Genomic DNA, 21,679 nt, shown 5'->3' on the forward strand with positions numbered 1-21,679 from the left:
ATAGTGGTAGTTTCTGTCCTGTTGTAGTGTAGAAGTTGGTGTGCTGAGGCCGGGCGCAGTGCTCATGCCTATAATCCCAGCACTTTGGGAAGCCGAGGCGGGTGGATCACCTTAGGTCAGGAGTTCAAGACCAGCCTGGCCAACCCAATGAAACCCTGTCTCTACTAAAAATACAAAAAATAGCTGGGTGTCGTGGCAGGTGCCTGTAATCCCAGCTACTTAGGAGGCTGAGGCAGCAGAATTGCTTGAACCTGGGAGGCAGAAATGCAGTGAACCGAGATTGCGCCAGTACACTCCAGCCTGGGTAAAAGAGTGAGACTCCAGTTGGGCGCGGTGGCTCACGCCTGTAATCCCACTACTTTGGGAGGCGGAGGCGGGTGGATCACCTGAGGTCAGGAGTTCAAGACCAGCCTGGCCAATGTGGTGAAGCCCCATCTCTACTAAAAATGCAAAAATTAGCTGGGCATGGTGGCAGGCACCTATAATCCCAGCTACTCGGGAGGCTGAGGTAGAAGAATTGCTTGAGCCCAGGAGACGGAGGTTGCAGTGAGCTGAGATTGTGCCACTGCACTCCAGCCTGGGCAACAGAGTGAGACTCTGTCTCAAAAAAAAAAAAAAAAAACACTAGGGTCTAAACCCCTTTAATAATTTTGGATTTTTGCCAATCTCTTTAAGTGCAATGAGTTAACTGTAGATTTTCTCTGCCTGCTTCAGCCTTCTCAGAAGCTGGGACTTCAAGCTCATGCCACCGTGCCAGGCTGACTGTAAATTTCAAGTGTCTGGGATCTATTGCCACCTAGCGTTATATTGCTCTCAGTTATTTCAAGGCTGAGCATTTACGAATAGAAATCTTGTTGGCCTTCTTCCTTCCATGTGTGCCCCAGTGCCCCATTTCTGCCCCCAATTCATGAAGTCACTAGGTCCCTCTACCAATAACTTGGAGAAGAAAAACAGCAAAAAAGGAAAGTCGGCCAGGCACGGTGGCTCATGCCTGTAATCCCAGTACTTTGGGAGGCTGAGATGGGTGGATCACTTGAGGTCAGGAGTTCGAAACCAGCCTGGCCAATATGGTGAAACCCCATCTCTACTAAAAATACAAAAGTTAGCCAAGTGTGGGGGCGGGTGCCTGTAATCCCAGCTACTCGGGAGGCTGAGGCAGGAGAATCCCTTGAACCTGGGAGGCGGGGGTTGCAGTAAGCTGAGATCGCACTATTGCACTCCAGCCTGGGCATCGCAGCGAGACTGTCTCAAAAAAAAAACCCCAAAAAACAAAAAACAACAACAACAAAGGAAAGTCACTAGGTCTTGTCAATGCAAGCTTTTTACTTCTCCCTGTTTGTTTGTTTTTAAGAGAGGGGGTCTTGCTTTCTTACCCAGACTGGAGTGCAGTGGTGCCCTCCAGTGCTCACTGGTGTCTCAAACTCCTGGCCTCACTCAATCCTTCCATCTCATCTCAGCCTCCCAAACTGCTGGGATTACAGGCATGAGCCACTGCACCCTGGGCGACACTATGCCCTTTTCCTTTCTATGGCCACGAATAATCTAGCATTTATGCTAATCCCACTGAAAGTAAACTTTAAGGGCTTGAGTCAGTTCAGCTGGGTCACCATATACAATCTGTGGGCAAGCTACTTAAGCTCCCTGGGCTTCAGTTTACTCATCTTTCAGATGGGAATAGTAAATATCGATTACATAGAGTTGTTCTCAGGAAATATGTTAACATATTTTAAATGTTTACAATAGTACTTTACATATGCAAACATGTAATAAATGTTAATTATTATTGCATACTTCATGTTACGCCTGAGTCCTTTTTTTATTTTTAGAGACGGAGTCTCACCCTGTCACCCAGGCTGGAGTGCAATGGCGTGATCTTGGCTCACTGCAACCTCCACCTCCTGGGTTCAAGGGATTCTCCTGCCTCAGCCTCCCAAGTAGCTGGGATTACAGGCACGTGCTACTATGCCCCGCTAATTTTTTGTATTTTTAGTAGGAATGGGGTTTCACCATGCTGGCCAGGCTGGTCTCGAACTCCTGACCTCGTGATCCGCCTGCCTCAGCCTCCCAAAGTGCTGGAACTACAGTCTTGAGCCCCCATGCCCAGCCGCCTGAGTCCTTAAATGGAGTACAAGTGTTGAAAAGTCATTATTACTTCCAATTTTATGGTCAAAAAGCAGAAATTAGGTTCCCTATGACAATTCAGGCTGATTGATTTATCTTTTTGTGTGTGTGTGTGTAGGGGGTGGTCAGAGTCTTGCTCTGTTGCCTAGGCTGGAGTACACTGGCACGATCTGGGCTTACTGCAACCTTGGCCTCCCAGGTTCAAGTGATTTTCCTGCCTCAGCCTCCTGAGTAGCTGGGATTACAGGCACGTGCCACCACGCCTGGCTTTTTTTTTTTTGAGACAGAGTTTTGCTCTTGTTGCCCAGGCTGGAGTGCAATGGCGCAATCTCAGCTCACTGCAACCTCTGCCTCCCAGGTTCAAGCCATTCTCCTGCCTCAGCCTCCTGAGTAGCTGGAATTACAGGCATGTGCCTCTGGGCTTACTGCAACCTTAGCCTCCTAGGTTCAAGTGATTTTCCTGCCTCAGCCTCCTGAGTAGCTGGGATTACAGGCACGTGCCACCATGCCCGGCTAATTTCTGTATTTTTAGTAAAGACGGGGTTTCTCCATGCTGGTCAGGCTGGTCTCGAACTCCCGACCTCAGGCGATCCACCTGCCTCGACCTCCCAAAGTGCTGGGATTACGGGTGTGAGCCACTGTGCTCAGCCGAGAGGTCTGTTTTGGATAAAAAGTATTTTGCACATATTTTCACGGAGTCTGGTTTGTGTTTTCATTCTCTTAACAGTCTTTCACCAAGCATTTTTTTTTTCCCCAGAGTCTTGCTTTGTTCCCCAGGCTGAAGTGCAGTGGCGAGATCTCAGCTCACTGCAACCTCTGCCTCCCCAGTTCAAGCAATTCTCCTGCCTCAGCCTCCCGAGTAGCTGGGATTACAGGTGTGGACCACCACATCTGGCTAATTTTTGTATTTTTAGTAGAGGTGGGGTTTCATCATGTTGGCCAGGCTGGTCTCGAACTCCTGACCTCAGGTGATCTGCCCGCCCTGGCCTCCCAAAGTGCTGGGATTACGGGCGTGAGCCACTGTGCCCGGCCGCATTTTTTTTTTTTTTCAATGAAGCCCTGAACCAGAACAGGTTCAGAAAGACTCCTCACCAAGTGAGTTTTAAATTTTGATTAAGTCCAATTTATCAACTTTTCCTTTTTATAGATCATGCTTTTGGTTTCACGTCTAACTCTTTGCCTAAACACAGGTCATGAAGATTTTTCTGTTTTCTTCTAAAAGTTTTTTAGTTTTATGTTTACATGTAGGTCTGTGATACATTTTGAGTTCATTTTTGTAGAAGGTGTGAAGCTAGTGTTTCCTATCAACATTGCTTGCAGATGTTCACATGTTGATGTTGATCTGCAATAAGATTTTACATATATATATTTTTAGAGATGGAGTCTCGTTCTGTCACCCAGGCTGGAATGCAATGGCTGGATCTCGGCTCACTGCAACTTCCACCTCGCAGGTTCAAGTGATTCTCCTGCCTCAGCCTCCCTAGTAGCTGGGATTACAGGCACCTGCCACCACGCCCAGCTGATTTTTGTGTTTTTAGTAGAGACGGGCTTCGCCATGTTGGCCAGGCTGGTCTTGAACTCCTGACCTCAGGTATTTGGGACCCTCAGCCTCCTGCAGTGCTGGGATTATAGGCGTGAGCCACCGCCCCTGGCCACATATGATTTCAATTGAGTATATTCCTCAATTGAAAATCATCTGTAGAATTCTATTACCTTTCTGTTGTGGTATGTGCCAGCATGTTATTACACTGCAGTTAGTCATCTTCTGTTGAAAGATAGGTGGAAGCTTTGTAGTCACTCAGTTACATACATTTTGAAACATGGAAATTTCCTTTGCACTTTTACTGAGGTCTGAAAACACTGTTAGAACCACAGTTTGAGGTTGGAAAGTATATCTGCTGTAAATATATGTGTAGGAATGCATATCTCACGGCTTTTAACTCTCCACAGCACAGGAAGTACATAAAGTAGCTTGATATTACTCGTGATTCAAATGTTGTCATCCAAATGACTTTTCAGCCTTGTCAGTTTTGAATGTAAGTGGCTTTGGCTTTTAATTCTAAATTGAATTCATTGACTTAAATTCATGCAGAAACAGGAAGTTTGCAGCAAAATTTACTTTCTGCACCTGTTCAGGATTTGATGCTAATAGTTGAATGTTCTCACTCAGAAATTTTAAATCTTGGCCCTGAACTCAGAAAGTGTAGGTAAATCTTTATCTCTGCTAAGCCATCAAACTGCTGTGTGGTAGGTAGGATGAGTCAGGATATTCTATTTCTGTCAAAAATCCATGGAACTGCTGATGATGACCAAGTCCATGGGAACAAATGAAGTGCACTGGTGACTACTGCTTCAATGACACGATAGGTTTACGTATTTTCTGAAAAGCATCTGCTGGTAATTCATACAATGACTAGCCTTCAAATGCCCTGTATTTTCACAAGTGGGAAATTTGTTCGACTAAGCCCTTTTCTACTACATACATATTTTTACTGCTATCAGTTTGTGTCCCAACTTGGCAAATCCTGCTTCAGGTTGTAATACATTTCTCAACTTTGAAAATATTGTTGCTTACGGTTGCTCCACAGACTATTCAGAGGCTAATTGTTCAGTCACTTCCAGGGTGACTTCTAAGGTCCAATTTTCCAGGGACTGAGGAGGTTCCCAGAATGTGAGACTTCCAGTGTTTAAGCCAGAAAGGTTCGGGGCAAACTGAAACAAACTGATCGCCCCAACACTTCCAACTCGGCAATGACTCTTTGAATTATCAACTGAACAGTATTGGTAACACCTGTTAGCCCCTCAGGAGCCAAGGAAAAGGTTCAAAATCATTTGTCTTGTTTTTAAACTACTGACGTTGCTTCCTCAAGCAAGCAACTGTGTTCACTGAAAGGCCAACAGTTCTAAGTTTATTTTGGTGGCTCATGCCTGTAATTCCAACACTTTGGGATGAGGAGGGAAGACGGCTTAAGACCAGGAGTTCGAGACCAGCCCATGTAACAAAGTGAGACGTCTCTACCAAAAGTAGTTAACTGGGCATGATGGCGTGTGCCTGTGGTCCCAGCTACTTGGGAAACCGAGTGGGGAGGTTCACTTGAGCCTGGCAGGCAGAGGCTACAGCGAGTCATGATCATGCCACTGCACTCCAGCCTGGGCCACGGAGTGAGATCCTGTCTCTAACAACAACAACAAGAGGTTTATTTTCTCTGGCCACATTTCTTCTGCTGTTGGAATCAAACACAATTATCTCATCATTGCTAAATGGCTTTCCTTGTTTGGCTAACAAGCCACTTGGAAACTCACTTTAGTTACAGCTTCATTTTCCTGTCAAGAAATTGGGTCCTGATACTCCATTTTATTTTAATTTTTTTGAGACGGAGTTTCGCTCTTGTTGCACAGGCTAGAGTGCAATGGCATGGTCTCAGCTCACTGCAATCTCTGCCTCCCAGGTTCAGGCGATTCTCCTGCCTCAGCCTCCCGAGTAGCTGGGATTACAGGCGCCTGCCACCAGGCCTGGATAATTTTTGTTTTTTGTTTTTGTTTTTGAGATGGAGTTTGTTTTTGTTGCCCAGGCTGCAGTGCAGCGGTGATCTTGGCTCACTGCAACCTCCGCCTCCCGGGTTCAAGCAATTCTCCTGCCTCAGCCTCCTCAGTAGCTGCAACTACAGGTGCTGGCAACCATGCCTGGCTAATTTTTTTTATTTTTAGTAGACACGGGGTTTCACCATGTTGGACGTGCTGGTCTCGAACTCCTGACCTCAGGTGATCCACCTGCCTCAGTCCCCCAAAGTGCTGGGATTATAGGCGTGAGCCACTGTGCCTGGCCAATTTTTTGTATTTTTTTTTTCTTTTTTCTTTCTTTTTTTTTGAGATGGAGTCTCACTCTGTCGCCCAGGCTTCAGTGCAGTGGCGTGATCTCGGATCGCTGCAACCTCCGCCTCCCAGGTTCAAGCAATTCTCCTGCCTTAGCCTCCCGAGTAGCTGGGACTACAGGCGCGTGCCACCATGACTGATTAATTTTTTGTATTTTTAGTAGAGATGGGGGTTTCACCATGTTAGCCAGGATGGTCTCATCTCTTGACCTCGTGATCTGCCTGCCTCAGCCTCCCAAAGTGCTGGGATTACAGGCGTGAGCCACTGTGCCCAGTCCAGTTTTTTGTATTTTTAGTACAGATGAGGTTTCACCATGTTGGCTAGGCTGGTCTCGAACTTTTGACCTCAGGTGATATGCCTGCCGTGGCCTCCCAAAGTACTGGGATTAACAGGCATGAGCCACTGCACCCAGCCGATACTCCATTTTAAACATCTAACTCTTCTGATGCTTTCCTATGAGTTGGGACTACTCCAATGATGAAATGCACAATCTGTAGTGCATCCAGCAGCAGTGCTAAGCAGAGGACCACATATGGTCTGTTACAACTGAGTTCCCATAGCAGAAAAGTAGCCAGAGACAACATATACACATAAGTGTGGCTGCATTCCAGTAAGTCTTTACTTATATACACTGAAATGTGAATTCTCAATAATTTTCACGTGCTGTACTTTCCCCCCAACCACTTCAAGAAATTGCCTTTGATGCGTTAAAGTGAGATTTTATAATTCATATTAGCAGTCTCATACCACAATCAGCTAGGGCTACAATTTCCAGTCACAGTGACCAGTTGCCTTGGCTTTGGCCACGCTGTATTCCAAACAATAGTAATGGAAAACCCCATTCTGAACTTGGGTCAACTTCATTCATTTGCCATTCAAAGGCCATTTCTGTGGCATCTATTCACTCAACACTCCATCTTATGGCCAATACACAGCTTGAAAATGTCGGGCTCCAAATATTTTCCTGTATAGCTTTTTGTCTGATAATATATAATAGCAAAACAAACCTCATTAATTTTTAAAAATTAAGAAAGGGAAAAATGGCTGGCCTGGTGGCTCATGCTAGGAATCCCAGCACTTTAGGAGGCTGAGGCAAGAGGATCGTTTGACCCCCAGAATTCAAGAACACTGTGGGCAACGCAGCGAGACCTGTTTCAACTAAAAAAACACAAAAGAAACAGGGAAAAACCTAATTAGTTTGATAACTGAATTAATTTTGATATACACTTTTCCATTAAAAAAAAAAAACACTTTTTTTAGAAGAAATGTCTATAGCTGGCCAGGTGTGGTGGCTCATGCCTGTAATCCCAGCACTTTGGGAGGCTGAGGCGGGTGGATCACTTGAGGTCAGGAGTTCAAGACAGGCCTGGCCAACATGGTGAAATCCTGTCTCTGATAATACAAAAATCAGCTGGGCATGGCGATGCATGCCTGTAATCCTAGGTACTCGGGAGACTGAGGCAGAAGAATCATTTGAACCAGGGAGGTGGAGGTTGCAGTCTAGCCTGGGTACCACTGAGTGAGACTCCATCTCTAAACAAACAAACAAGGGAGTTGGCAGGTGGTTGTTCAGGGAGAAATACTCAGTTCATCTTGCCATGTACATGTATGTGTTTGAATGCACATGCCCCTTAAGATCAAACACAACAGACCTATGTCTTCACATGGAGAACTTTATCTGATGCTTTCCCAGGGGAAACCAGATGGCTGTCCAGATGCAAAGTTTGAGAGATGGTTCAAATAGGGCATTATTTAACAAATACATACTAAATCTTCTACGTGCCAGGAACAATTCTAGAGATCTAATCTGCTCTTTGCATGTACTTAAAAGCAACTCTATTTTGCATCAGAATACCTAGCCCAATATCATATGAAAGACTTAAAAAATTATAAAGAATGCTTAGTGGCAATGAATTAAAAAAAATTTTTTTTAGAGTGACAATGAATTTTATTATACTTTTAAGTTCTAGGGTACATGTGCACAATGTGCAGGTTACATATGTATACATGTGCCATGTTGCTGTGTTGCACCCATTAACTCGTCATTTACATTAGGTGCATCTCCTAATGCTATCCCTCTCCATTCCCCCCATCCCACGACAGGCCCCGGTGTGTGATGTTCCCCATCCTGTGTCCACATGTTCTCATTGTTCAGTTCCCACCTATGAGTGAGAACATGCGGTGTTTGGTTTTCTGTCCTTGTGATAGTTTGCTCAGAATGGTTTCCAGCTTCATCCATGTCCCTACAAAGCACATGAACTCATCCTTTTTAATGGCTGCATAGTATTCCATGGTGTGTATGTGCCACATTTTCTTTTTTTTTTTGAGATGAAGTTTCACCCTTGTTGCCCAGGCTGGAGTGCAATGGTGGGATCTCGGCTTACCGCAACCTCCGCCTCCTGCGTTCAAGTGATTTTCCTGCCTCAGCCTCCTGAGTAGCTGGGATTACAGGCATGAACCACCACCTCAGCTAATTTTGTATTTTTAATAGAGACAGGGTTTCTCCATGTTGGTTAGGCTGGTCTTGAACTCCCGACCTCAGGTGATCCACCTGCCTTGGCCTCCCAAAGTGCTGGGATTACAGGTGAGCCACAGCACCTGGCAGATGCCACACTGTCTTAATCTAGTCTGTCACTGACGGACATTTGGGTTGGTTCCAAGTCTTTGCTATTGTGAATAGTCCTGCAATAAACATACGTGTGCATGTGTCTTCATAGCAGCATGATTTATAATCCTTTGGGTATATACCCAGTAATGGGATGGCTGAGTAAAAGGGTATTTCTAGTTCTAGATCCTTGAGGAATCGCCACACTGTATTCCACAATAGTTGAACTAGTTTACAGTCCCACCAACAGTGTAAAAGTGTTCCTCTTTCTCCACATCCTCTCCAGCACCTGTTGTTTCCTGACTTTTTAATGATTGCCATTCTAACTGGTGTCTGTTTTTTGAGATGGAGTTTCACTCTTGTCGCCCAGCCTGGAGTGCAATGGTGCGATCTCGACTTACTGTAACTTCCGCCTCCTGGATTCAAGCAATTCTCCTGCCTCAGCCTCCTGAGTAGCTGGGATTACAGGCATGCGCCACCATGGCTGGCTAATTTTGTATTTTTAGAAGAGATGGGGTTTCTCCATGTTGGTGAGGCTGGTCTTGAACTCCTGACCTCAGCCGATCTGCCCACCTCAGCCCCGCAAAGTGCTGGGATTACAGGCGTGAGCCACCGTGCCCAGCTTTTTTATTTTTTATTTTTCAAGAGACAGGGTCTTGCTCTGTCACTCTGGCTGGAGTGCAATGGTGCAACCACAGGTCACTGTAGCCTCAAACTCCTGGGCTCAGTGATCCTTCCACCTCAGTCTCCTAAGTAGGTGGGACTACAGGAATGCGTTGCCATGCCCAGCTCATTTTTGTTTTTTTTTTGAGACAGAGTCTTGCTCTGTCACCAGGCTGGAGTGCAGTGGCGCGATCTTGGCCCACTGCAACCTCCACCTCCTGGGTTCAAGTGATTCTCCTGCCTCAGCCTCCCAAGTAGCTGGGATCACAGGTATGTGCCACCACACCCACCTAATGTTTGTGTTTTTAGTAGAGACGGGGTTTCACCATACTGGCCAGGATGCTCTTAATCTCTTGACCTTATGATCCACCTGCCTCAGCCTCCCAAAGTACTGGGATTACAGGTGTGAGTCACCGTGCCCAGCCTCATTTTAAAAATTTTTTGTAGAGAGGGGCTCTCATCATGTTGCCCAGGCTGGTCTCCAACTCCTGGCCTTAAATGATCCTCCTGTCTCAGCCTCCCAAAGAGATGGGATAACAGGCATGAGCTATGACATCTGAAAGCAATGTTTTTAATGAATCTGAATTCGCTAATGAAGGGGAAAATTTACTTTTTTTTCCCCCCAATGACTCCCAAGTCCTACTCGCAAACAAATAAATCGTAGAAAAAAAAGTTTAATGGCTGGTTCTTGTTTGAATCTTGAAATACAATTCCTCACTGATGACACTGGTATAAAATGGTGGTTATTAATCCATGCTAGCACAACCAAAACTAACGTTAACATTATCGGTAAAAATGAGTCATTTTTGAATCTCGATTAAAATCTGAACACAAAAACAAATCTGTGTTAACACTGGAACTGCCTTCTCACTCTACATAGAATTAAACTTCCAGCTTTAACCATTTCATGTTGAAATCTAAAGCATCCCCATGAGTTACATGTCCCTGACAAACCATGTAGGTGGACAAACAAGATTGGTGGTCTTTAAATGCCAGTGACAGAAAAGGCTGCAGTTTAGTACTTAAACCTGCAGTTAGTGGTCAACTTTCTATCCAGGCAGAGTAAACTAAGGATAGTTATGAAACATCAAAAGAAAACTAGAGGCCAGGACAAAGAGGCAGTGTCAGCCAACCCAATGCAAGCTGGTATGCACCTCTGTATTTCAGACAAGGGCAGGCAATCCAAAATTACAGATTGCTTTTCTTAACTTGACCAAACAGTGTATTTTTCCTCTGAAAATCTTGTCAAAGGTTGCAATTCATTGCACCTAGTAAAATACAAAGTCCACTCTCATAAAAATATTATATTTTTCAGAAGAAATATAATACATTAAAAATCACTGATTGCTTTTTCTTCGTCTTTTTTTCCGTGAATGTGTAGGTGTTTGAGTCTCTTGTATTTCTTCTTTTACACAGGATATGGGCTGTTTGAAAACTATTTCATTATCTTTATCATCATCATTCAGTTCAGCCACTTCAGATTTTCTCCTCTCCAAAAATGTTGGTGTACAAACTGGTGTGGGGCCCTGGATTCAACAAGTAAAGATTGTAATACAGAAATGTAGACCAAGATTATGACTTAACCTAAAAATAACACCTCTTCTCTATTTTTACAAGTTGTGCCCCATTATTTTAGGTCTGTTTCCATCTTTTGGTGATACTATTGCAAAGAATAAAGAACTCAGATGCTTATCAACTTAGTACAGAAATTCACAACAAATATAGCATGTTCCATTACAAGATTTTAGGCAGAAAATTGCTAAATCGACAATAAAGATCTACCAAATGTCACAATATTTAATTTGAAATCTTAAAATGAGAGTAGCAGAAACTACTTTTCCTCCTTCAAATTATTTCTATAATATCTGGTACCCAGAATATTGGAAACCATTTTACCTGGCTATCCACAGTCTTCTCAGGAGTGTCAGGAGTACCTAAAACTTTCTTCTTCTTCTTTCCTAAAACCTTAAATTTTAAAAGACATCAATTTGAATACTGATCAGCTATGGTAGTCTTGAATGTTTTCCTACTTAACTTTCTCTAACATCTTGCATGTAAAATGATAAAAAACATTTTACCTGGCCTTTTGTAGACGTCTGACGATTAGTTTTTGAAATACTTTCCGTTTTCTGTAAAATCTTTAATAAAGAAGTTATAAATTGAGAATCTCGTATCTTTTCTTTCTAAACTTAGCATTAGATCCTCATATATATTATCAGGAAATCCTCCCTAAATGACAGAGCATTTCAATTTAAAAATCAAAACTCATAAATACAGTGAATTATCTCAAGTAAAGGGCAAAACCAGGAAAAACCCGGTAGAGGAACTGGCAGAGCTGCAGAGGTTGAAGGGAAGGCCAACGCCTGGAGCTCCCTGATTCCCAGAATCCTGAATTCGGGAGGGCGGAAGCAAGAAGAATGTGCAAAGCCAGGCCACCCCCATCTCCACTAAGTCACAAACAGGGTACAGGAAAAGCAGTGCTTGCGTGCCTCTTACCAAGTTTCACTGTCTCAGTTCCCAAATGGTTCACAAGAGTACCAGGGCCTAAGGCCGTGGCGAAATGTTCTAATACTATTAAAGACAATATTTGGAATTTGGGCAAAAAGTTAACCACCGAGAATTGAGCCAAAGGAGAATAACACAGTCATCTAGTTTCTGGATAAGGTTAAAAACCTAGTAAATTGGGCCGGGCGCGGTGGCTCAAGCCTGTAATCCCAGCACTTTGGGAGGCCGAGACGGGCGGATCACGAGGCCAGGAGATCGAGACCATCCTGGCGAACACGGTGAAACCCCGTCTCTACTAAAAAAATACAAAAAACTAGCCGGGCGAGGTGGCGGGCGCCTGTGGTCCCAGCTACTCGGGAGGCTGAGGCAGGAGAATGGCGTAAGCCCGGGAGGCGGAGCTTGCAGTGAGCCGAGATCGCGCCACTGCACTCCAGCCTGGGCGACAGAGCGAGACTCCGTCTCAAAAAAAAAAAAAAAACCTAGTAAATTGGCTGGCCCAGTGGCTCACACCTACAGTCCCAGCATTTTGGGAGGCTGAGGTGGGTGGATCATGAGGTCAGGAGTTCGAGACCAGCTTGGCTAACATGGTGAAACTCCATCTCTACTAAAAAAATACAAAAAATTAGCTGGGTGTGGTGGTGTGCACCTGTAGTCCCAGCTACTCAGGGGGCTGAGGCAGGAGAATCGCTTGAACCCGGGAGGCAGAGGTTGCAGTGAGCCGAGATAGCACCACTGCACTCCAGCCTGGGTAACAGAGGGAGACTCTGTCTCGAAAAAAAAAAGAAAAGAATAAGACCCTTACCTATACTAGCCATACCATAATGAGCTTCATTCTTGATCTATAGTAAAAGACACAGCTCTCCTTACTGTGACAGATGGAGGAAAGGTTCAGTGTTTTGGTATTTACTTATAGCATACAGTAAACCAAAGACTTAATTCTGGCAATGTCACCTCTGAATGACAATCTTTTTCTTTTTTTAGAGATACGGTCTTGCTCTATTGCTGAGGCTGGAGTGCAATGGTACAATCACAGCTCACTGCAAACTTTAAATCCTAGGCTCAGGAGACCCTCTTGCCTCAGCCTCCTGAGTAGCAAGGACTACAGGCACACACTACCTCACTTGGCTAATAAATGGCAATCTAAGAGTATTATAGTTTTCAGTTAAATAGTGGGTTTACTTCAGTAACTTAAAAAACAGATTATGTAAGGCAAACAAATCAGATTATCTCCTTAAAAGAAGTTTCCTCTTCTAGCCAGGCATGGTGGCTCACTCCTATAATCCTAGCACTTGAGGAGGCCAAGGCGGGTGGATCACCCGAGGTTGGGAGTTCGAGACCAGCCTGGCCAACATGGTGAAATCCCATCTCTACTAAAAATGCAAAAAGTAGCTGGGTGTGGAGGTGGGCGCCTGTAATTCCAGCCACTTGGGAGGCTGAGACAGGCGAATCACTTGAACCTGGGAGGAGTTTGCAGTGAGCCGAGATTGTGCCACTGCACTCCAGCCTGGGCAACAGAGACTCTGTCTCAAACAACAACAACAACAACAAACAACTTTCCTCTTCTGTATAATGTAAATAACAGAATCTGGTCTCATAATGTTTTAGGAAGAACCTACAATGGAATGTTTCAAAAGTTTAGTCGGATTAGGCATGGTGGCTCACACCTGTAATCCCGGCACTTTTGGAGGCGAGGTGGTAGGATCACCTGAGGTCAAGAGTTCGAGACCTGACTGACCAACATGGTGAAATCCCATTTCTATTAAAAATACAAAAAATTGGCCGGGCGCGGTGGCTCAAGCCTGTAATCCCAGCACTTTGGGAGGCCGAGGCGGGTGGATCACGAGGTCAGGAGATCGAGACCATCCTGGCTAACGTGGTGAAACCCCGTCTCTACTAAAAATACAAAAAACTAGCCGGGCGTGGTGGCAGGCGCCTGTAGTCCCAGCTACTCAGAGGCTGAGGAGGGAGACTGGCGTGAACCCGGGAGGCGGAGCTTGCAGTGAGCCGAGGTCGCGCCACTGCACTCCAGCCTCGGTGACACAGCGAGACTCCGTCTCAAAGAAAAACAAAAAACAAACAAACAAACAGAACAAAAACAAAAAAAACCAAACAACAAATTAGCCAGGTGTGGTGGCGCGCACCTGTAATCTCAGCTACTCGTGAGGGTGAGGCAGGAGAATTGACTGAACCTGGGAGGTGGAGGTTGCAGTGAGCTGAGATTGTGCCACTGCACTCCAGCCTGGGCAATAGAGCAAGACTCTGTCTCAAAAAAAAAAAAAAAAAAAAAAAAAAAAAAGAAAAAAAAAGTTTAGTCAAAAAACTGGCTGGGCACAGTGGCTCACGCCTATAATCCCAACCCTTTGGGAGGCTGAGGTGGGTGGATCACCTGAGGTCAGGAGTTCGAGACCAGCCTGGCCAACATGGAGAAACCCTGACTCTACTCAAAATGCAAAAATTAGCCAGGCATGGTGGTGTGCACCTGTAATCCCAGCTACTTGGGAGGCTAGAGGCAGGAGAATCGCTTGAACCCAGGATGTGGAGGTTGCAGTGAGCCAAGATTGTGATAAGCACTAGGCTAGGTCCTTTACAAGGTACAAAGTCTCCCTCTCCCCTCCCCTCCCCACAACAAACCACAAAAAAGATTTCATGAATATTTACCAAGGAAGGAAAATCATAATCAATTCCTTTTTTAGCTAATTTTTTCCTGAGTAATCTTTCTTTCTTTTTAAATCGCTCCTCCATCCGTAGCTTTTGTGTTAGTGTCCGATTCCGATTATACCGTTTCACTGATGGATGTGATGGCTGCTTAAATGGAACATTCCAGTCTTTAAAGAGTTCTTTATGTACTTTTTCAGGTGGCATAAAATGACCTATTTTTAAAAAGAAAAAACATAAAAAGTTTCAACCAAATGGTAGGAAAGAGATTTTAATGCTAACTTTAGAATCTCCCCAGTGCCATTCCTCACATAACAAAATGATGTGGTTGGGTACAGTGGCTCACATCTGTAATCCCAGGTTCTCTCACGGCAATGGGAAGTGAATAGAGAGACACTACCTGGTCAGCCTCATCAGCTGTGAACTTGGGTACCTAAGACAGTCACATGCCACCATGGGCACAGGGAGGCCAGAAACTTCGCTTTGGCTCCCAAGGGCAGCAGGATCTAGACAGGGATGCTGTCCGTACCCTATGGACTGCAGGGTAGGGGCTGCGCTGGCTCCCTTCTGCAGGGTAGGGACTGCGCTAGCTCCTTTCTGTAGGACGAACCTGCACTGGCTGCTTTCTGCAAGACGAACTACTCATCTGGTGCTATCGTTCCTCCGCTCCCTCTGGCTTCTCTAGTGTGCAAGAGCTGCAGCCACTGCCATTTAGACAGATTTTGCAATGCGATTCCTGACCTTTGATGCTATCCCCACTGCCCTCATGATAAATTCTGAACTGGCTGACTTAGAAGGCCCTCGGTAACTTGACCTGAAGCTTCTTCCTGCTCCCTCATCTCTTGCTACTTTTCCTTCCATTCTCTCACAGCTGAATGGTTAGGCATTCACTGTTGGCATTCACTGTTCCTCAGCCAGGAATAGTCTGTCTTCACTCCTGTCCCCTTCACCTGGCTCGCTCCTGTTTAGTCTCCAGGTTTCAATGTCAATGCTACTTCCTCAGAGAAGCCTTTCACAGCCCATAAGGATGGGTTAGCTGCTCCTCCCGTGTGTCCCCAAGGTAACTTGTTCGGTTCCATTTAGGGTAAAAACAGCTCTCAGGCTGGGAGATTTTAAAATTCCAATTAGAATCTGCCTGTAACATACACTGAAGTCCTCGCACCATTCTGTAAGAGTCATCCCAGAGATGAAGTGGCATGTCCAAGCAGCTGGGCAAGCCGCCCTTCCCACCACAGTCACCCCCCAGCAGCAGGCACCAGGCAACCCTGCAGTAAGACAGGAGCACTTACACTCCAGCAGTCTTTCACCAAACAGGTAGTTGTTCATTGTTTCAGCAACTATCTTGGCAACATCCTCAGACTCAAACTCCACAAATGCATAGCCTTTGCTATTTCCAGTCTGCAACAAAGAAGTCGCCACAAAAAGTAGAACAATCAAATTTGAATGCATCATCAAATTCCTAAAATGCCATTATTTTAAATAATGTATATTAGCCCCTTATCAAATATTACCACACGCTTAATTCTAACTTCAATTCACATATTCTGGGGACTGTTATGGGAAAAAGAAAAGATGCAAGAATCTGGACGCACAGCTGATTTTCTGGTATTCTTGGGATTTTGGTTACATGTGATAAATACACAGTTCCTATGGCTGGAATTTATTCAGTAACAACACCCCATGGTATAAAAAAAGTCTTCAACTTAAAAGCCACATGGCTTAACCATGGGAATCAGGAGGCTCATTTCTAGCACCAGTTGTGTCAGTAACGAGCAACTTGGACAATTCCACAACTGAGTCTCAGCTTAATTATCTTCAACAGGGGGATTCTTGGAAAAATTTAAATTCCTCAAAATCCATTTATAATCTCAACACTCAAAAGGGAGGGGAAGGCCAGGCGTGGTGACTCACGCCTGTAATTCTAGCACTTTGGGAGGTTGAGGAGGGTGGATCACCTGAGGTCAGGAGTTCAAGACCAGCCTGGTCAACATGGTGAAACCCCATCTCTCCTAAAAATACAAAAAATTCACTTTGGGAGGCCGAGGCGGGTGGATCTCGAGGTCTGGGGTTCGAGACCAGCCTGGCCAACATGGTGAAACACGATCTCTACTAAAGATACAAAAAATTAGCTGGGCATGGTAACACGCACCTGTAATCCCAGCTACTTGGGAGGCTGAGCCGGGAGAATCGCTTGAACCCGAGACGTGGAAGTTGTAGTGAGCTGAGATCGTGCTACTGCACTCCAGCCTGGGCGACAGAGCAAGATTCCATCTCAAAAAAGAAAAACTAGGCCAAGCGAGGTGGCTCATGCCTATAATCCCAGCACTTTGTGAGGCCGAGGTGGGTGGATCATCTGAGGTCAGGAGTTAGAGACCAGCCTGGCCAAAATGGTGAAACCCTGTCTCTACTAAAATACAAAAATTAGACCGGACACAGTGGCTAACATCTGAAATCCCTGCACTTTGGGAGGCTGAGGCAGGAGGATCACCTGAGGTCGGGAGTTAGAAACCATCCTGACCAATATGGTGAAACCTCATCCCTACTAAATATACAAAAATTAGCCAGGGGTGGTGGCGTGCGCCTATAATCCCAGCTATTCAGGAGACTGAGGCAGGAGATTTGCTTGAACCCGAGAGGCTGAGGGCGCAGTGAGCCAAGATCATGCCACTGCACTCCAGCCTGGGCAACGAGACTCCGTTACGCGGGGGGGGGGCGGGAAGCCCAGCATGGTGGCTCACGCTTGTAACCCCAGCACTTTGGGAGGCCAAGGCAGGAGGATCATGAGGTCAGGAGATCGAGACCATCCTGGCTAACACAGTGAAACCCCCTCTCTACTAAAAAAATACAAAAAAAGAAAAAGAAAAAAAAAATTAGCCAGGTGTGGTGGTGGGTGCCTGTGGTCCCAACTACTCGGGAGGCTGAGGCAGGAGAATGGCGTGAACCCGGGAGGCAGAGCTTGCAGTGAGCCGAGATCACGCCACTGCACTCCAGCCTGGGTGACAGAGTGAGACTCTGTCTCAAAAAAAAAAAAAAAAACTTAGCCAGGCATGGTGCCGGGCACCTATAATCCCAGCTAGTCTGGAGGAGGGCAGGAGAATCGCTTGAACCTGGGAGGCAGAGGTCACAGTCAGCTGAGGAACTGTGCCACTGCACTCCAGCCCGGGCAACAGAGCGAGACTCCGTCTCAAACAAAACAAAACAACCACCAAAAAAACCCTGAATAGAATGAAATAGAAAATCAGCGAATCACACAAAACAAGTTTAAATATTGTCTCATTTGGCTTTTATTTCAGTTATGCTTACATGCATGTGTATGTGTGCTGGTTTGTGCTATAAAACTTTTTTTGAAAACCCTCATCTTCTCTGTGATGGTAAAAACTTACTTCTTACTGTGAGCCAGTCTGCAAAATGCTCTTCTAGAAAAATCTGCTTATACCTGCACAAAGATTGTTCCTAGCAGCTTCATGTAAAGAGTTAAAAATAGTAAAAAACCTAATGTTCAGGCTAGGCACAGTGGCTCGCTCACACTTGTAATTCCAGTACCTTGGGAGGCCGAGGTGGGTGGATCACCTGAGGTCAGGAGTTTGAGACCAGCCTGGCCAAAACATGGTGAAACACTGTTTCTACTGAAAATATAAAAATTAGCCAGGTGCAGTGGCCAGTACCTGTAATCTCAGCCACTTAGGAGGATGAGGCAGGAGAATCACTTGCATCTGGGAGGCGGAGGTTGCAGTGAGCTGAGATCGTCCCACTGCACTACAGCTGCCTGGTGACAAGAGTGAGATTGTCTCAAGAAAAAAAAAACAAACCCAAAACAAAACCTAATTTCAATAGGAGCATGGATAAACTTTAGTTACCTAAGTAACAAGCAATGATGATAACAAAGGCCCTAGAGTTAAAGCTCAGATTATTGAGTAAAAAAATTCAGCTGAAGAATGATAGAAATAATATAATTTTAAAATAATACTATATGTACATTTATATATGTACACATTTGTATTGTAGCACATACATATATAGATATAGTAAAAACTTATAAACATATATAGCAATGAAAACTGAATTTGTGGCCAGGAGCGATGGCTCACGCCTGTAATCCCAGCACTTTGGGTGGCTGAGGTGGGAGGATCACAAGGTCAGGAGTTCGAGAACAGCCTGGCCAACTAATGAAACCCCGTCTCTACTAAAAACACACAAAAAATGTAGCCAGGTGTGGTAGCAGGTGCCTGTAATCCCAGCTACTTGGGAGGGTGAGGCAAGGAGAATCACTTGAACCTGAGAGGCGGAGGTTGCAGTGAGCTGAGATCGCACCACTGCACTCCAGCCCGGGTGACAGTGCAAGCCTCTGTCTCAAAAAAAAAAAAAAAAAAAAAAAGAAAACGGAATTTGTGAATTTAATTCCCTAATTAAAGGAGAAGGTGAAGAGCACTGGGAAGGGTACAAAAGGGACCTCAATTCTACCTATAATCTGTATCTTTAGGACAACTAACAGATGATGGATGCACACCCTATCCCCTAGATGCTAAATCAAATAGGTGCCTATGGCTACAACCAAAGTTTATGTGTGGGGAAAGAAAATAAAGCGGGTCACTCTTCTACTGAAACAAGCTACGTACAGCTTTTTCTCATTAGAAGGCATGACACAACAGTAATTATACTTAGTGTTTATTGTGTGCCAAGGACTTTATATTCAATATTTCATTTAACCTTTGACTAAATACTCCCAGGAAGTTTTACTCATATTTAACATATCACAACACTGAAGCATGGTAAGGTCATATCACTCTAGTAAAGTGTAGAGCCTGGCCCTAAACCTCGGCAGTCCAACTCCAGAGTCCTCATCTCTAACTATTCACTATATAAACCTTTGCTATTATAAGGATGCTTGTACCAGAGGCTAATACGAAAAGATGTATAAACCTGGGCCTCATACTGAAGTTCATTTACCAGGACTCTTAATTTAATGTAAGGATTTGGAGAAATGTAAAAAAACAAACTTTTACAATAATACTGATTTTGCTCCTGTGGCTGTTTCAGATTCTAAACCTCCACTCTCCTTTTTAGAATGAAATCTGGTAAGCAATAATGTGTATGTGAACGTGCTCTTTAATGTCAAGAATCACACACATTTGAAAAACAAAATATCAAATCCAACTTTAAAAATCTTACCCTTTTACTTCTGGACAGTCTGAACCGTGTCACAGTGCCAAACTGGGAGAAATACGAAAAGATCTGGGTTTCGTTAAGTACGTTAGGTAGGTGGCCCACATAGACTACTCCAGAAGTAAGTCGTTCTTGTTTTTTTCGCTGAAGACATAAAGACCAGGTAAATTAAATATTTTTTAAAATAAGAAAATCACATTGTAACAAAACTTACAAAACCCCTAGCCCTAGGCCCAAGAACCTACTCTGCATTTCCACTTACCACAGTAGTAATTCAAGAAGTGGCTGTTTAGTGTCTCTCTCCCCACAAAGGCCATGGTCAAGCAGTAATCAACTATCTTTCCAGCCTGGCATCCCAGCACCCAGAATAATATTAGTGCTCAATGACTATGTCAATCAACGGATAAGCAAGGACATCTCTGAACAAGCCATTTTAGATCTTCTGCCCAGAGAACTCTACATAAATACAGCCTTCAATTTTGTATGCATATTACTGTTTACTCGCACTTCATCGAAAAATTTTCGAGACGCTTGTTAACTCTCACAATACAGATTAGCCTTTCAGCGTCTCAACCATCATACCCTTACCTCTGTAACAAGAACTTCTAAGTTTTCCTGTGTATTTTACGCTAACAACTACAGAAAGTATAAGCGATGTCAGGGGCCCTAGTCAGCAAGCGGAACCTGGCAACTACTCTATTTTAATAACTCCCAGATCACCAACCCGGCATACAAACCTCCCAAATGTGTTAAGTCTGGGCCCCCCGTTTTCGGGGGGAACGCGGAAGCGTGACAGGTCTAACCCGGAGATAACCTGTGGTATGGGAACCTATTCCCTCCAGCTGGTTCCCTCCACGGCTTCCGTCACCCCAATACTTCCCCCTTACCCTCCACATGAAGGCTCCAAGGCCTCAGCGGCCAAACCTCTCCATCATTTACCGACTAGCATAAACCCTTTAGTCTCAGAAACCGTGGCCTGCATGCTTAAGAGGTGAGTCCCTGATTCGGTCAAATCCGCTAGGGATACTCTGGAAGTAATGAAGGCGTGCGCGAAGGCAAGGGGAGTCCGGGCGGGGAACCGCGCAACCCCAGATACCCCCTCGACCCTGTCCGTCGCCCCCGCTGGCAGCCTGGACCAGGGTGCCTGCTCACCTGGGTTATGCGCTTGCGAACCTGCGCCACCTCCTTTTGAAACTCGGCATCTTCCTGCGGGTTAAGCGACAGGATCGGCCCAGCTGGGCCAGAAAAAGCCGCCATGCCAAAAGCGGCCAACACTAACTCCACGCGGCGCTCCCGGAAACGACGGGCTCCCAGCTCCCCTGAGGCGGAAGTAGAGGCAGGACAGGGGCGTGGAGGGGCGTGGCGGGGCGTGGCGAAGCGCGGAGGCGAGGCGTGGCGAAGGGTGGGGAGGGCCATGAGTCGCGCGCCGGGTTGGAGCAGGAGTTGCACGGAGAAGCGGGGTTGCGGCGCGAGGCGCGGGGCGCGGGACGCGGGACGGGGCATAAATTGTGCCGCGGTGTGAGGGCGGGGCAGGAGGCCTGGCGAGGGGCGGGGAGAGGCTTGAGTCGCGCGGAGGCGCGGCACCGGGCGTGAGTTGCGCCGAGGCGGGGGTGGGGAACGGGGCGGGACGGGGGTGGGTGTGGGGACGGGGCGGGACGGGGAGGGAGGTGGATAGAGCGGGGGGAGCGGGGTGCCGGCAGGGGGGTCTGGGTTTGGGCTGGGAGGAGCTTCCGCGCCCTCCGGTGTAGGGGCGCAGATTGGCTTGGCTTAAGAGTGCCTGAAACAATTACCTTCACGCCTACTTTGAAAGGCAGTCTAAAATTACAAAACAGTACCTGTGCCCGAGATGCTGCTCACATTCTTCAATTTGCTTATTATTATTTTCGAGACAGAGTTTCGCTCTGGTTGCCCCAGCTGCAGTGAAATGGCTCAATCTGAGCTCACTGCAACTTACGCCTTCAGAGTTCAAGTGATTCTCCTGCCTCAGTCTCCCGAGTAGCTGGGATTACTGGCGCCCGCACCACGCCTGACTGGCTTATTTTTAGTAGAAATGGGGTTTCACCATGTTGGTCAGGCTGGTCTCGAAGTCCTGAC

General features: G+C 45.8%; 1 protein-coding gene across 2 annotated transcripts; it reads right to left on the reverse strand.

The window, feature by feature from the left end:
- Positions 1 to 9,817: 9,817 nt before the first annotated feature.
- Positions 9,818 to 21,026, reverse strand: LOC112617165 (MKI67 FHA domain-interacting nucleolar phosphoprotein). Of its 2 annotated transcripts, none has more exons than XM_025373918.1 (7): positions 20,738 to 21,026; positions 19,592 to 19,729; positions 15,712 to 15,820; positions 14,426 to 14,637; positions 11,341 to 11,400; positions 11,159 to 11,227; positions 9,818 to 10,788 (listed from the first exon to the last, which is right to left on the reverse strand). In XM_025373918.1, exons 1-7 carry the CDS (start codon positions 20,999 to 21,001, stop codon positions 10,600 to 10,602), a joined length of 1,041 nt encoding a protein of 346 aa, XP_025229703.1. In that variant the 5' UTR covers positions 21,002 to 21,026; the 3' UTR covers positions 9,818 to 10,599. The 2 variants fall into 2 exon arrangements, with proteins under 2 accessions (XP_025229703.1, XP_025229704.1); XM_025373919.1 differs by having other exon boundaries at positions 19,592 to 19,633; positions 20,738 to 20,899.
- Positions 21,027 to 21,679: the final 653 nt, after the last annotated feature.

Source organism: Theropithecus gelada, unplaced genomic scaffold, assembly GCF_003255815.1.
Source record: "Theropithecus gelada isolate Dixy unplaced genomic scaffold, Tgel_1.0 HiC_scaffold_15884, whole genome shotgun sequence".
Classification (NCBI taxonomy): domain Eukaryota; kingdom Metazoa; phylum Chordata; class Mammalia; order Primates; family Cercopithecidae; genus Theropithecus; species Theropithecus gelada.

Excerpts from the sequence above, each read along its gene's own strand:
- LOC112617165 (XM_025373918.1), bottom strand. The coding sequence starts at position 21,001 with ATGGCCCTCCCCACCCTTCGCCACGCCTCGCCTCCGCGCTTCGCCACG. Across the intron at positions 11,228-11,340 it reads AGACGTCTACAAAAGGCCAG|GTTTTAGGAAAGAAGAAGAA; the intron begins GTAAAATGTTTT and ends TTAAAATTTAAG. Across the intron at positions 10,789-11,158 it reads AGAAGACTGTGGATAGCCAG|GGCCCCACACCAGTTTGTAC; the intron begins GTAAAATGGTTT and ends TGTTGAATCCAG.